Below are 15,775 nucleotides of genomic sequence, written 5' to 3'. Positions count from 1 at the left end.
GCATGGGGCTCCAGGAACAGCCACGCTGCATGGAGGGAAAAGAACACACCACACACACACACACACACACACACACACACACACACACACACACACACACACGCGGGTCCTAAGGTCATACAGCTGGCGGGGGACAGCAGCTCCACGCTGTTGGATAGGATGGCAGGGATTGGGTATTACCTGTCATTCTCTAATTTTGGTATAATCTGTAATTCTGATCAGCCATTTAAACAAGAAGAGCATTAAGAAATGGGTATAAATAGGAACATTCACGTGAACTAACTGAGAAAGAAAAAAAAAGTATATAAAAAATTCCCCTCTAGCACATGAGTCTGAAGGGGATGGAAGCACCTCTGCAGAGATTTCATTTTTCCACTTTCCAAATGCAAAGTCCCAAATCAGAAGACAGAGCTCAGTTCTCCCTGGAGGAGCCCTGAGCTGTGGTGGCCCAGCTCTGGCTGGGGAACATGGGGGTCCCTGTCCTTGCTTGGGCTGGCTTCCCCAGGCACCTGCCTCTCGCAGAAGGCCTGCTTGCTTGAGCTCCATGTTTCAAACCAAAGGGAGTGTATATGTGTGTGTGTGTGTGTGTGTGTGTGTGTGTGTGCATTTGGGCTCACCCCCCCCACCCCCACCCCCAAGCCTACACAAGATCTGCATCAAAACTCCTAATGCGGTTTTCTTCATCCTTGGCCATGTCCAGTGGAGACTGGACAGCTCATTTTGTGGAGGAAATAGGAACTTTCTCTCTGGGGGTAGGTGTGGGGCGCTGGTCCCGAGCTACAGGTTGGACTTGGAACAGGAGCGGCAGCACTGCCGGCTGTAGAAGCTGTGGGGGCACCTTCCATGCTGCGGCACCAGGGGGCACCAGCTGAAGTGGTCCTGGCAGAAGGCATCTGAAAGGGAGCAGATGTGCATTAGCCAGTGCTCCCGCAGGCGGCACTGTCCACTGGAGGCTCTTCTGGGCAAGTAAAGGCAGGCTGCTCGCTGCCTAGAAGCTGCTGGGGAAAGGCAGCTCTTCAGGTCTAACGGGGCTGGAAGGCTTTGCTATTTGCAGAAGACCCTTCTCGGAAGTGTCCTGCCACACTAAGATATTCTTTTCTTCCAAACCCACCCACCCACCCATTTGTCTGCCCAAGACAATGGATGCTCTGCGGACTTGGTTTCTATTGTGAAGCCTTTTGGGGGTATGCACACAGGGATGGCATTTACAACACACCTAGTGAATAAGGTTGGATTTTGTTAGCTTAGGGGAAGGCTTCTTCATCTAACATCGCCTTATTTCAATACAGCGAATAGTATTAACAGAGGGCAGGCACCAAGTTTCCTCAGTGCCAGGCTTAGCTCATAGCCCTCACCCCTCTCACATCTAGGTCAGTTCTGGGGAGCAATGAGAGATGAGTGGGGTCTGATTTGTGGGCCACTGCACCTGAGAAGGGATGGAGGTGAGGGAATGGGAGAATGGGTAGAACGAGATAAGGTAGGACTCGGGGGGGTCCTACCCCTGCTTCCTCAGGCCCTCCAAGGAGCTGGCCCCGAAACCTGGCACCCCCCTCCAACCTACAAGGGCCTCCCCGGGTGCGGACACTCACGCTTCTTCTCTGCGATGGGGCAGAAGTGGGTGTTGCAGGCCAGGGCGGCCACCGGCTTCTGGAGCACAGGGCAGCTGGCGGCCGGCCGGCCCCCCACCAGGCACTGCACGGCCCGGGTCCGCACGCCGCCCCCACAGCTGGCCGAACACTGCGGGAGGCAGACACACAACAGTCACCCACAGCTGTGGGTTCTCAGGGGCTCCGGGGGCACACCGGTTCCAGAGAGGGCAGTGAGGGCTGCCGAGGGACATCCCCTTTAGTAAAGGGGGGAGAGCTGGCCATGGCAGGTACATTCATGCTCGCCCTGGGCACAGGAAGGCGACAACTGCTTCCTTTACTGCATGCGCACATCAGCCATCCCCTGGGCCAGGCTGCCTCTCTGGAACATTCTAAAATGTCCATGCAGAGAAGTTCTATTGACACTGCTAAGTTCAGCAGAGGAAACGGCCTGGACCTGCTCAGGCCGGGACGTGAAGCCCTGGGATCTGATGGCGGAGACACACCTGCGGTTCGTGGGGTCCAGCTCTTTGGGGCCAAGGCACAATTTGTAAAGAAGTAAGCACCTCAGATAAAAAAAAAAAAACATTCGTGCATTGGCACACCATCTGCTCAAGCTTTATAAGGTTGAGGGAGAAAAAATAATTCAATGCCTTGCCCTCCACCCTAAAAACAAGTTACATAAAAGTTATCCTTCCACTTAAAAACACAAAAAAAAGCCACCTGGTTTCGGTGTCTGGTAAAGTATTTCAAGCAGCAGCAGATGATGTTTCCATGTAGGACCCTGCAGCAAAGCTACTTCCACTCCCACATGCTGCTTCCTCCTTAACTCTTATATCCGGGACCCCCTGGTCACCCCTGGGAGGAGCCCACAGGTGTGGGAACCCCTCATTCCCTCTCCAATCCTCCTCACCCACACCTCACCCCCCCCCAGACTTTCTTCCCAGAAACCCATCCTCGGGGCTAGGCACACACACGATTCCCCTCCGGAGGCCGGCTTTGCCGAGCAGGGAAGCCAAGGTCAAGCTCCCGCCCAGCAACGCCTGTGGTGGGGACCCCTCCTTAATCCCTCAGGGCCTCAGCTTCCTCATCTGTAACATTCGGGGCAATGTCTCCAGGGCCCTCCTGAGGTTTGGGACTAACAGATCCGGTCTCTAACATGGCATGCAGAAAGGGTTTCATCCACGGGGGCAATTTTAACATGCCTTCCTGAAGCTCAAGTTACCCTGGAAGGGCCCTAGACTAAGAGGCCAATAAAAAGCAGCATAGCAGACAAGTAAGAGGCACTAATTGGCTCGGACCCAGAACACTTGGCTTAAGCGGCCACAGCCTGGGTGTCTAAATGCTCCTGGACGTCGGCCCGGTCAATGAATGACTCATGCACCTTTTCGTCCCCTGTGCCAAAAGCCGTCATCCTCAAGCACTTCAACAGTCCTCATGTATTTAAGTACCTGTTCGATACACAGAAGATCACTGGAGAATGCATGCCATTCATTCATTCATTCATTCAGCCCCAAGGCAAGCCCAGGCACCGGCTATGGATGGCCATGGAGAAGGTGGTCACCCCGCAGTCTGAGAGACACGAGTTGGGGTGCCAGGATTGTTCTCTGGGCCCTGCAGGAAGGAAACATGGGCTCCCCACATGGAATCCCCCACCAGGCAGCCCCTCCTGATTTCCAGGCTGAACCAGTCAAATCTTCCAGGCGCACAGTAAAACTGAGCTTCTGCTGGCACCTGATTCCCTCATTAATTAACCTCTAGGAGCTTCTTTGCGTGGACACTTTAGAATGTTCTGGAGAGGTGGTCTGGCCCAGAGCTGGGCGGCGTGGGGATGGAGAGCAAGTTTGGCCGGCCCCTTTGGGAAGGCCCCAGAGTCTTTCCGAGGGCGCTGCTCTCAGACCAGAGAGACGGAGGAAGGGAAGCTGGCTGGGAATGAAGAAATGACCCGAACCCACAGCCATTCATCCATCTGCAAGTCTAGACTAAATTATGTGAACTGTTCTCCAAGGAGGTTCCCGTGCTCAGAAACATGAAGAAGAATGTAAGCTGCTCCAGGGACACCTGCAGGAAGAGGGGTCAGGTGACACTGTGGAAGTGCCAGTGCCAGGGGCTAAGCGAAGGTTTCTTTAAGCACGAAGACAGCGCCTGGTGGAAGTGGGGCCAGAACTAACAAGGATGGGTATCGCAGCCCTGCTCTATGGGTGGGCCCTGATTTTATGGCCCGAATCAGACTGCAGGGGGACAAACAGATAGTGAACTTTTTCTTGCCTCTTCCCATCGGAGCTTTGCAGACTGATGTTTAGTTTCCCGGGATGGGGATTTGGGTGATGGAGCAGGCAAGGGCATACTTCATCTGCCCCCTTGGAGGGAAATTAGAAATAGAGAGAAACCTGCAAAATGACAAACTCCAGAGTTTTTCCTTTCTTATTGTTCTTTTTTCCTTCTTGGGCTAAACGATGGCTGGGTCCCAGGAGACAAAAAGGTAGGACTTCTGCTGATAAGCACACATGTCTGAACATTTCTCTGAGGTTTACCCCTACCTCTTCTTTTCAAAACCAATTTCAGCAAGGTCATCAACAATCCTGTTTCAAAATCCAACTAGAGCAAGCAGAAAACCAGGACGCTGTGGGCAGATTCGTATCTGATTTATGAATTATCGGGGTCCCCCACAGTAGGGACAGATGTTTAGTGTCGCGCATTACACCTTCCTGAACATTCCGGCGGAACTACGCTGCAGGCCTCCCCTCTCTGCGCTGACTCTCAGCCCCTCTTTCGGCTCAGCACGTCTGAGAAGAGCGCATGCCTGCGAGCCAAGACGGAAGTGCTGCTTTTATGTCACATCTGCGTCCGCAGATTGCAACAGCTCCAGCGCCTCGAGTTGAAATTCTTTCATAATCAGCAGCTGGGGCAAAATGACATTCTTGCCAAGGATATTAGGTGTCGATTAGACATCAACAGATATAGCCATCAGTTTTCATCACTTAAACCGTTCCCGAGTAATGAATGGGGCTTGAATCACTGCTGCCTCATTCGTTTACTCAGTATATATTTGCACGCACCTTCCCCGTACCAGGCACTGTGTGAGGCCCGGGAAGCCGAGTGGGGCCCAGCCGCCCCCAACCCCCCAGCGCCAGTCCTCAGGGCACGGACAGAGCTGCCTTCTCAACGTGCAGCCCTTGGACCGGCATCCCCCGCATCCCTGGGAGCTGGCCAGCCACCCTGGCCTCCCACCGCCCCCGGATTCACTGAATCCAAACCCACATCATCCTCAAATGACCTGCATTCACATGGAGTCCGGCAGGCACTGGCTCAGACAGTTTTATAATTGTACCTGCATAAAGTAGCTTTGGTGAAAAAGCCCCCAAAGTTGTCAAAATTTGCATCCTTCGTGCAAATGAAAAGGATCAGGGCGTTCAGTGGCAGATTCTAAAGTACACTGTGCAGACAAGGATGGCAGTCCAGGCATGGGTGGGAAACAAGGGGCCTGAAACCGTGTATTCGCTTTCCCTTCCAGGAAGGAAAAAACCTGCAGGTTGTTTATCAACATGGCAAACACAATGGCTTTAAACTCAGCAAATTTACAGCAGGTGGATCACCTACAGCCCCGGACAGACACACAGATCCCCTGGTAAGGTGGAGCGGGTGGGGGCTGAGTAGGGACTGGGGGACTACAGGCCAGTGTGGCTGGTGGGCAGGCCGTGCAGCCCAATGCCTGGGGGACGAGAAGTTAGAACTTGGCTCTGGACCGCCAACCTGAGCATCTGCAGATGGGGGTCCCACACCTCCTCATGACAGCAGAGGGCGCGGATCTAGAGACCCTTGGGCTGCACCCCAAGGGCATCTGCAGACGGGGTCCCACACCTCCTCGTGACGGCAGAGGGTGTGGACCCAGAGACCCCTGCGCTGCACCCTAAGGGGAACTTGGCCTGAGGCTGCTTGCCCCACCTACCTGGAAGGCCACTGTCGTGGGAATCTGCCAACCCCACCCCCCCTGGCTTTTGGCTCTGTCCTCTGGAGCAGGAGCTCCAGAACCACCCGGAGACATTTCTGCAGCACGGATCCCGGGTCCCACCCTGCAGGCCCTGGGCCCCACCCCACAGATCCCTGACCTCACCCCACAGGTCCTGGACCCCACCCCACAGGTCCCGGGCCCCACCCCACAGATCCTGGGCCCCACCCCACAGGTCCTGAGCCCCACCCCAAAGGTTTCGGGCCACACCCCAGTGCTCGCCTCCGGGCCAGGACCTGAGAACCTGCATCTCGTGAGGATGGAGAACCTCAGCCCCAGGCTGTCACAATTACACCCAGTGGGCCAATGTCTTTTCTCTGCTCTCTTTTAAAAACCTCCGTCCTGCCTCCATCTGCAGAAATGGAGTGAAAGCCAGTGTTGGCGTGACTATAAGGGTCTGCGGAAGTCACGGTGCCGAGGCCGCTGCTGCCGCTGCTCAGGCCAGGTGGACCCCTGCCCGGCCCTCCACTTCCCCGCTCCGCTCGGGCGCCCTGTGGGCCAAATGACCCCATTCCAGCCTCCCAGAGGACCCCGCCAACTCTCACTCTAAATGAACCCCCATTCCCAGGAACCACCTCCTAGCATGGTCCCCGGCATTGAGTATCTGCAGGCAGCTACAACTGCGCCAGTGAGTCGAGGTCATCTCCAGTGCCCCGTGGGCCTGGGGCGTGGGCGGTGCGGCTGGGGCATTGCAACCTCTGGATGCCACCTCGTTGGCCCTTCCACAGCCGGTGGATCACGGGGCACTGGGAAATCTGTCGCTGTCCCCTCCTCGCTGCCCGGCTCCGCGGTGCCACTGCCCTGGCCAGGCCTGAAGCTGCTCACAGGAGCCCCCCGACTCTCTGGAGGCCTCCGTTCCCCCACGGAAACGGGAGGGGGTGCCCTCAACACAGTGGCCGGAGGCACATAATTACTCAAGTCATTAGTAAAGGGCTGAAAATTCATTTTTAAATAATAGTGTTTGCCTCTAGGTTGGTTTTGAATTAAAGTGAGTGTTTGTACTCTCTTTCTGAAATGCAATTTGCCCTTGCGGGAAAACGCTAGTGGAAGGAGAAGGCTGCAGGTCTCCTTTGTGAGTCACATTCTGCTGCCTCACTCACAGGCAGAATTGGCACCGAGGGCTCCGAGGGACGAAGGTCATCTTTCACACTCAGGGACACGAAGCCACCAGGTACACTTTATTCCTGAGATCTAGGGCTCATCTACTCCTTTAAATTCTAACCACACTCCTCTTCCCAGGCGCCCGGGTGCACTGTCTCACCAGCACCGCGTGTCCCCGCGGGCCTACCCCAGGCTACTCACAAGGGTCTACTCGCACCTTCAGAAGATGATCCGACGACTCTGAAAGACCACAGTCAGCCCAGCGTGGTCACAAATGGGGGTGTGAGCTTTGTGTGAATTAATCACAAATGCAGACACCCTCAAACTCAGTGAACCACTTTTTGTACCCCCCACAATTCTGGAACGTGGTGAGGGCAGATTTGTCAGCAAATTATGAGAGGTGGGTATCTTGACACAAGGATGCAGTGCAGGTCAGAGCTGTTGTGGTCCCTATGCATTCTGTGCGTGAGTGTGCAGAAGTGTGTGAATGTGTCAAAGTGAGAGTGTGATAGGAGTGTATATAAAACTATGTAAGTGTCAGTGTGGAAATGTGTGTGAGCAGTGTACCTGAAAATGTGTGTGTATGAGTGTGTGAGTATATGGGAGTGTAAATGTGCATGTATGTCAGTGAGCACTGTGTGTGAGAAAATGTGTAAATGTGCATGTAAGAGACTGCGTGAGTGCATGCAGGCGTGAGTGGTGAGTTCTGTGAGGTGTGTGTATGTCAGTGTGAGTCTGTGTGAGCACTATCCATGAGAATGTGCAAATGTGTGTGGGAGAAGGCAGAGTGTATGAGAGCTTGTATGTGAGAATGAGTGTGTGTACATCAGTGTGCATGTGCGTATGTGACAGAATGTGTGTGTGTGAGAGAGTGTGTGTGCCTGTGCACATGTGTGCGTGAGAATGTGAGCGTGGGGCACACTGCAGCCTGGTGCTGTGGGGAGAGCCCCTGCTCATCCGGGGTGCTCCTGGCCCTCGGGAGCCCGTGGCATTCAGGGCTCTGGGCGCGGCCTGGAAAGAAGTCATGGAGTGGGGCTGTGCCCGCCCCCCATCCTGCCCGGCCCTGAGTGCATGGCCCGTTTGTTATGGTGAGGGGCGTCAGAGCCCGACAGGTGTTTGTGCTCAGACCAAATCCATGAGGCCCGCCCACGCCACACTGCCCGCGGGACACCAGCGAGGGAGGTCAGCCCGGCCGGAGGCTCCGGTTCGGATGCTGAGGAGCAAGGCCGGTCATATCCTAGAAACCAGGCACCAAGCAGGAGAAACGACCATCTTTTAACTGTTAGAGGAGTAAATCCCTCGGGCAGGCGCTGGCCTGGCCTGCCCCCTGACAGCGCCCCACACTTCCGAGGGCGTGGTGAGCAGACACCCATCTCCCAGAGGCCACGGGCACAGCACATGGGAAACACCCCACTAGAGAACAGCTTCAGGCAGCTCAGAATGAAAGGACGTCTCAGACACGCAAATGAGTGTCTCGGATAGGTGAAGGCTCCTAAAGACAGACTTCAGGTGTTGGCAAAGACTGGTGTAAATTAAATAATGAACCTAGCTGTCTCCTTTCTAAATGTGTCTTTAGTTTCTGGAATGGCTTCGGGAGCAGGAACCTTGCCTTCCCCACTGACAAAGAGACAGTGGGTTGGGGACCCCATTTCTCAAGGAACAGAGAAATCAACGCGGCTTCTTAGCTCACTGGCTGCTTTTGCTTACTTGAAATACTGCTTATTCAGAAGGACTAAACGAGGTTACCTGGGAAAACTGATTGCTTTGGATATTTTCTATATCAAACAGGATGTATTTGAAAAGAAAATAGTTCAAGTGTTCCCTCCTCCAACAAAGTGAATTAAAGTGTCTCTCTTTTGGGAAAGGGTTCAAATATTTCTAAATGAGAAAGCGCCATCAGGTTTGAAGGGCACAGGAACCCAAGTGGAAGAGGAAGTGGGCGGCGGGAGACATGGTGAGAGCTATCCTTCCCCCCCACGGGCGCGGGGGCTGCTTGGCGTCTGCAGAGCACCTGAACCGGGACACAGGCCTGGGCGAGGGCTACAGGGGCCTGGCAGGGGCCGCCCAATGCCCAGCTTTGCCGACGCTCCCCGATGCAGGGTCAGCCCCGCGCACACACACACACACACACACACACACACACACGCACACCCACAGCTCCAACAGAGTGAGCGGTGCTGTCATTCGGAGGGGATTGGAACTGGTTTCATTCTGGCAGAATTTTAGTAATACTGAAGAAAGATTCTGCAATGAATTAAACTGTTTCTGTAAAACACTTCTGCGTGTTCCCTCCGGGCTTACAGATAACTCTGTGTGCTTATGTCTCTGGCAAATCACACGGTTCATTTTGGTTTCCTCTTCAGGGAGGGAAAGTGAGAGAGAGAAGCCCCTGTCCTCAGGCAGCTGACCCTCGGGGGGTGTGGGGGCAAAGCCCTTGGCACGGGACGCAGAGGTCGTGGCAGCGCAGAGCGGTGCCCCATGTGGTGGGCTGCACGAAGGGTGGGAGGTGGCCACCAGGCTGCTGGCCTCTCCACCTGGGGGCAGGAGCCCCCCACTAGGACAAGGGGCCCCTAAGGAGAGGTGTAGGGTGAGTGGGTCCAAGTCAGGGCCCGGCAGTCTGGTGGGAGCAGACGGGGTGACGCTCCCCTGCTCACTTCTGCCAGGCGAGCCTGGCCGGCCTCCTGGGGCCACTGGCTTCATCTCTGGGAAAGGGCTGCAGACCAGAGCCACCTTGCCATGGAGAAGCCTTGTCCAGCTGGCAGGACAACGGTAGCAGCTCTTAGTACTTAATAAAAATGCATCCAAATCCAAATGTTACTGTTTCCACGGGGCCTGGGGCAAAGCTGCTGACCAGGAGGTGAACTGTCGACAAGGCTTTACCAGCTGGTTAGGTGCCTCCCCTACCTTTCTCCTGGAGCTCTCTCACCTCACCCGATTGGCTGAACACGCTGGATGGCCTTACTGCACATGCACCTGCACTCTACCTGCTGCAAACTGCACCATGAAATGGATGTGTTTGTTCAAGTTAAATCACAGCAGAGCAGGGAGGGAGAGGGAGCAGGGGGTTGATGAGCAAGGGCTGCCTTTTGGTTTTTGAAGATGCCACAGTAAATGGGTCTTTCAAGAGGGCATGCAATACCCATACTCAAGGAAAACAAAAACCAGAAGGCGTTTGCTCTGATGGTCTCTGTCACGGGAGGAAAGTTCACAAAATGGGGATTATAAGAAGCTGCTCTGTCTCATGCATTAAAGTTGTTTTCCTGTTTACAATCTACACACTCAGGATTCTTGAATCCTGCCTATAGCTCAGGTGCTGGATGGACTGGGGACCACGTGAACATGCACACATGCAAATTTATGTATATATGTGCACAAAATACATGTACATGTGAATGGATAGACTATGGAGAATACAGACATAAAATCCTTAGCATGGAGGTGCGACAAAGCGATCTCTACAGAGCTCTCAGGTGGCAGTACCGCACCTGTGTTCAAGGAGCTCAATCAGGTAGAGCAGCCTTGACCCGCGGCGGGGTCATCAGGCCCCAGGATGACAGCATCTGCTTCTGGGATGGGAGGAGCCTCCCCCAGGACCCTGTGTCCTGCTGGGTCCCCCGACTTAGCACAGGGCCCTGGAGGCCACTCCCCCCATGAGCCTCCGGGCTCCCTTACTTTGCTCAGGCTGGACCACAAACTGGGGGGGCTCAAAACACAGAAGCATATTGTCTCCCAGTTCTGGAGGCCAGAGGTCTGAAATCAGGGGGAGGGCAGAGTTCTGCACCCTCTGAAGCCTCTAGGGCAGAATCTTCTTGTTTGCTTCTAGCTTCTGGTGGTGGCCAGCCACCTCTGCTTGTGGTTGACTTGTGGTTCTCTTCTCTGTGCCAGTCTCTGTGTCTAAATCTCTTCTCCCTTTCAGGAGCCCCGTCCTGTTGGGTAACCACCCATTCTAATCCAGGCTGATCTCATCATAACTAATCACATCACTAAAGACCTATTCTACATAAGGGTATATTCAGGGGACCAGGGGGAAAGGTCTGACTATGTCTTTTTGGGGGGTGGGATGCAACTCAATCTCTACCAGGGGTGCAGGGGCTGCTCCTGGGAAGATGCCCTCTCTCCATGGACTGGGCTCTGTCTAAGCCTGGGAGGTCAGGGAGAAACCCAGGGCAGGGTGAGCTTTCAGGAAAGCTGGGCTGTACGATCACATGAAGAGGTGAGTGGACAAAGGGGCATCCAACACTTGGGCTAACATCCAAGGAGGGATACTGTGGACAGCAGTTTGAGGGGGATAGGAAGAGAGGTCCAAGCCGTGTATCAGGCTCTGAGCAGACCTGTTGGGAAATGATTTGGGAAAGAGAGACAAGACCCAGTGACCTGGGACAGTTTCTTTGAAGACAGCAAATGGTCTTTGTGATCAACTGTCAGCGTCTAGGCAAGGCTCCAGCGTGGATGGGAACGGAGGCGAATCCCTTGGTGGAACAACATCTCTGTGTATGAAAACTCAGGACTTCACCTTTGATAGGCTGGAACAAATATCCCTAAGATGGCTAGGAGGCCCAGGTGGAGACAGTGTGCTTCTAGAAGGAGCCAAACTGTCCATGCTGACACTATCTTCTTGAAAGCCACTGTTCACCCCGATGACAGTGGGCTCTGACCAGGTCTTTGACCTGTTGCCCTAACCTAAGAACAGCGAGGGCTGTCTACCGCCCAGGCCAGCATCACTGCAGGCCCAGTGGGGTGGACACACCATCATAGAACCAAAGGAAGAGACCAGCTGGACAAATGTTGAAACCACACAGTCTGTTCAGGGCCCATTGCGAGCCATTGCCCTTCACTAGCACTGGGCTGGCAGCCTTTCTGTGCATTGGTTTACTCATCTGGGAAATGGGGAGGCTTGTGTTACCTCCTTGATAGGGCTGCTGGGAGGAATCAATGAATTAGTGACTCCACCAGGCTTAGAACTGCTTGTCAAGTGAGGTCCCCAGCAGGTGTTAGCTGTTATTGGCTCTGTGATTTCTGAGCCCCACAGGGTTGGCATGGAGCTGGGATTCTGCACAGACCATGAGGTGAGGGAGAGGGTAAGGGCACTGTTTGGGGGGGGGGGTGCAGCTGGAGAGAAAGCGTCATGGGCTGGGTTGCCGCAGCACCTCCATCTCTGCCCTGCCCTCTCCATTGCCTTCTCCCGTGGCCCACTTAGGAAGAAGGGGGGAATCTGAACTGGGCCTCTGCAGCAGGTAGGGACCCCCATGCAAATCTGGAAAAGGCATGCTGAGCTCTCTGGGCCAGCAGGCTAGGAAGCAAAAAGACCGTGTCACCCTGCCCCCCCTCCTCCGCACTGGCAAGCACAGCGCGGCTGCCATCTAAGCCCCCTCCCTGAGCAGGAAAAATCTGCACACCCCCACATGGCCGCCCCATGAAGACATGGACCCTGGGGGGAGGGGAAATCCAGAAATGAAGGGCCAGAGAGCAGCACCACACACAGACGAGAGTAAACACAGCAGAATCCAGGTGAAGTAATGAAGCTGGTGTGAAAGCAGGAAGAGGAGAATCCTTTCTCAGAATTAAAAGAATCATCGATGGAAAGGAAGGCGAGGGATGTGCAGATCCCGCAGCCCTCGCTTAGCCCTCCCTGTCCGGGTCCAAAGAGGGCTCGACCTCCATTTTCCCTTGCACGGCTTCGCCGTCAAACGCGTCTGAACTTACAACCGACATCTCATATTGCTTCCCCATTCAATCTTGTCTCAGGAATTCTACCCCGTTTTCCTACGCTTCACTGGGAGGCAATTCAGAACAAAACACGTGTTCTAAAGGATTGAATAACATTTGGACAGCTCCCCTCCCGAAGCCACACCCACACTCAGGAATGCAGCCACCTGCATGCATGCAGCCTCCACAGAAAGGTCACAGAAGAGCTCAGCGGGGTCTAAACCCTTGTAGACGCCTCCCTACTAAGCCAGCTGCCGAGAGCAGCTGCTCTGCCCACCTGGCCTCTGAGAATTCAGAGCCTTCTGTACCTGAGACCAGGGTGAGGCAAACCAGCTGCTCCGTGGGGGGCCCACAGCGGCATACAGGGGGTGCTTGGGACACGGGATCAGAGCACAGGTGCGGTCCAGCTCCAGGCTGGGCCTTGGCAAATGCGAGCACTTCTTGGAGGCTAGCTCTCGGTACTTCCCAGAAACATACTTCTCCGCACATCTTAAGAATCTTTTCTGTAGTCCTCTTTCACATGTAACAGAGCACTAAAATGATAAAAGAAAACAAGAGTTAAGTGAAAATATATCTTCTGTTATGGTCATCCCTGCAAAATCTGTGGGTCGAAATGTTGTGCCATTGAATCAGCTTTAATATTTATAGGTGTAGATATTCAATAAGGTTTACTGGGCTTTGGAATTTCCAAAATGCACTGTAGTACTTACCTTAAAAAAAGAAAAGATCTTGAGGTCATAGTGGCAGAGTATTATGGGGCATAAGTAGGGCAAGGCAGGGCAGTCAGAAACCAGGAAGGGTGTCATTCTAAAGATAACATTTCACTGGAAGAGTCTGAACCTTGGTTGTCATTTCTGTCAGAGTGCAACTGACATTCAAACACAAGGACATATGTCACCAGCAAGCTCCACTATAATACCACCCGATGGCAGATATGACACTGGTCCCCAAAGAAGGGTAGGGAAGGGAATCCCAGGGCCCTCAAGTGTGCCCCAGAGAGCAGGGTGCTAGCCCACGAAGATGGCCAGCATGCTCAAGAGCAAATCCACGTAACCCCCTCAGAGGGCGGACAGCTCTGGGACAGCCCAAGAGGGCCTCTGGGGGTTCCCAGCTTTCAGCAGCACGAGGCATCAGTGCCAGCAAATCCAACCATGGGGTTTCTTCTGCAGACATCAAACCTTCCTCTACTTTTGTCTCAGGAATGGGTGCTCTGGTCCTTTCCAAAGTAATTCAGCATCCTCCTGTTCTATGCTAGATACAAGTTTCCTGAGAAAACAGTTATGACTATTCCCAGTTAGCTTGGAGGAAGGACCCCACATTCCCCAGCTCAGGTCCCGTGCCCCCTTCATCTTCTGCTCAATGCTGACCACGGGAGGGGGATGTGCTGGGTTACATGCTCAAAGGACACCTCAACAGCTGCAGGGGCCAGTGAGGGGGGGGCACTGATGCCATACGCCCTCTGGGCCAGGCCATGGCATGTTGTTCCATCAACTCCCAGCCTGGCTGCTGCTGTGTCGGTGCTGTGTAGATGGGCTTAGCCTCTGCAGTCAGGAGACTTTAGGTGAAGGGGAGGCTTCCCCCTTGGAAGCCACCCCTTGGTTCTGGGAGTGGCCCCTCCAATCAGGTGGAGACCTTATGGGCAGAACTGAAGTTTCCAGAAGTCCTGCCTCGAGACTGCAGAATCTACTCTTGTCTGAGCTCCAGCCTGCCGGTCTCTCCTACAGATTTGGTCTCAAAACAGCAACATCTCTTTTTCCAGAAAACCCAGCCTACTGGCCTTCCCTGTGAACCTCAGACCCCTATAGCAGGGTGAGTCGATTCCTTAAGCTATTCTCTATTTATAGTTTTGGTTCTGTTTCTCTGGAGACCCCTGGCTGATACAGGCTGATGCAAACCCTTTGGGCAGCCTGAAGCCACCAGGGGAGACAAAAAGCTTCTCCAGGGCATTGGAGGATGAGAGGTGGCCCTGGGAGAAGTGGGCCACCCAGCTGCGTCCAGACTGGGCACTTACCTCAGACCAGGCGGACACAAGCCAGAGCAGCTTCTTGGGCTTCTGGCAGCGTTTGAGCAGGCACGCTTCCTGGGTCTTGGGTTTCGGCTCTGAGGTGCAGAGGGCATCGGGGAGCAATGGGGCCCTGGCAGAGGGGTGGGTGTTCCTGCAGGCTACCAACCTCTTCCTCCATCCTTTCCCGCAGGTCCGGGAGCACTGCGCAGGGACAGACAAGGGTCAGCTCCAGGAGGGAAGTATGCCCAACGAACGAGCTGCTCTCAGACCCGGGAGGGGGGAATGCCTGACAGGTGCCCAGCTGCCACCCCTATACTTCACTGCCATCCCAGGTTACCTGTGCCCAGGGTCCAGTGACCCAGGCAGGTGGACAGCTCGGGGAGCCACAGGCCTGGCGGCTGGTGGGCACAGGCTGCGGACACAGGCTGCTCGAGACCACCTCTGACCTGTAGCGGGCCCGCTGCGTGCACTGGACCGGCCGGCTCTGAACTCCCCCACCACAGGTCTGGCTGCAGGCGCTCCAGTTCCCCACGGACCAGCTGGGGGTGGGGGGCACAGAGAGATGCCAGGTGAGGGTGGGCACCGTGAGGACATGCACATCTACCGCGCAGTGGCCAGCATCACTGCCCACACATGGTCCGCAGGCCCAGGGTGACTTCAGACATGGCGGCATGATTCTGCCCCCAAAGCCTTCCCGTGTTTCTGTCGGTTCTCACTTCCTCAGCTGGGGACAAGCGCTCTTTCCCTCTCCCCTGGCTTTTGGGTTCACTGTTTTGGGAACCAATCCACCTCACATATCTCTTCTCTCTCTAGCTTTTTTAAAAAACATAACCATCATACCATCAAAACGTCTAAAAATTAATGACAATTTCTTTGTATCACTAAGCATTAGCCATGTTCCATTTCTCAATTTTCTCATAAAAATCATATCTTAATTTCATCTGCTTGCTTGAATCAGAATCCAAATGTGGTCTGCACTGGACAATTGGGTGATATGTCTTTCTTATCCTTTTAGTTTATTGGTTCTCCTTTCATCTGACTTAGTTTTCCATTTAATTTCTTGCAGAAGCTGGACTGTGTAACTTGCTGAGTCCCCACAGTGTTTTTCGGCTGATGACAGAATTTTGTGACTTACATCCCTATGGTGTCACTTAACATGCTCCTCTGTCCTCTGTACTGCATCTAATGGAGTGTTAGGTCAGAGGCTTTATCAGATTCAGGTTCTGTGTCTTTTCTTTTATCTTCTGCATGACAACTTCTTAAGTTGATGACATGTTTTCCTGCAGGAGGCCTGTCATGTCTGGGCATCTTTTGTTCCATGTGTTAACAGCTATTGATACTCAATAATGCTTCTCTTTAAGTAACATT

General features: G+C 54.0%; 1 protein-coding gene across 1 annotated transcript in view; it reads right to left on the bottom strand.

Annotated features, from left to right (window-relative positions):
• Positions 1-777: 777 nt before the first annotated feature.
• ADAMTS16 (ADAM metallopeptidase with thrombospondin type 1 motif 16) overlaps positions 778-15,775 on the bottom strand; it is a 170,214-nt gene continuing 155,216 nt past the window's right edge. Inside the window, exons 17-21 of the mRNA XM_077115112.1 lie at positions 14,745-14,946; positions 14,414-14,608; positions 12,711-12,935; positions 1,590-1,737; positions 778-893 (exon numbers count right to left, since the gene is read on the bottom strand). Coding sequence (XP_076971227.1) covers positions 778-893; positions 1,590-1,737; positions 12,711-12,935; positions 14,414-14,608; positions 14,745-14,946 — 886 coding nt within the window. The remainder of the gene's footprint in view (positions 894-1,589; positions 1,738-12,710; positions 12,936-14,413; positions 14,609-14,744; positions 14,947-15,775) is intronic.

The sequence above is a fragment of the Tamandua tetradactyla genome, chromosome 9, assembly GCF_023851605.1.
Source record: "Tamandua tetradactyla isolate mTamTet1 chromosome 9, mTamTet1.pri, whole genome shotgun sequence".
Lineage (NCBI taxonomy): Eukaryota > Metazoa > Chordata > Mammalia > Pilosa > Myrmecophagidae > Tamandua > Tamandua tetradactyla.
The sequence above is the reverse complement of the archived record's forward strand: the minus strand, read 5'-3'. Positions and strand labels throughout refer to the sequence as shown.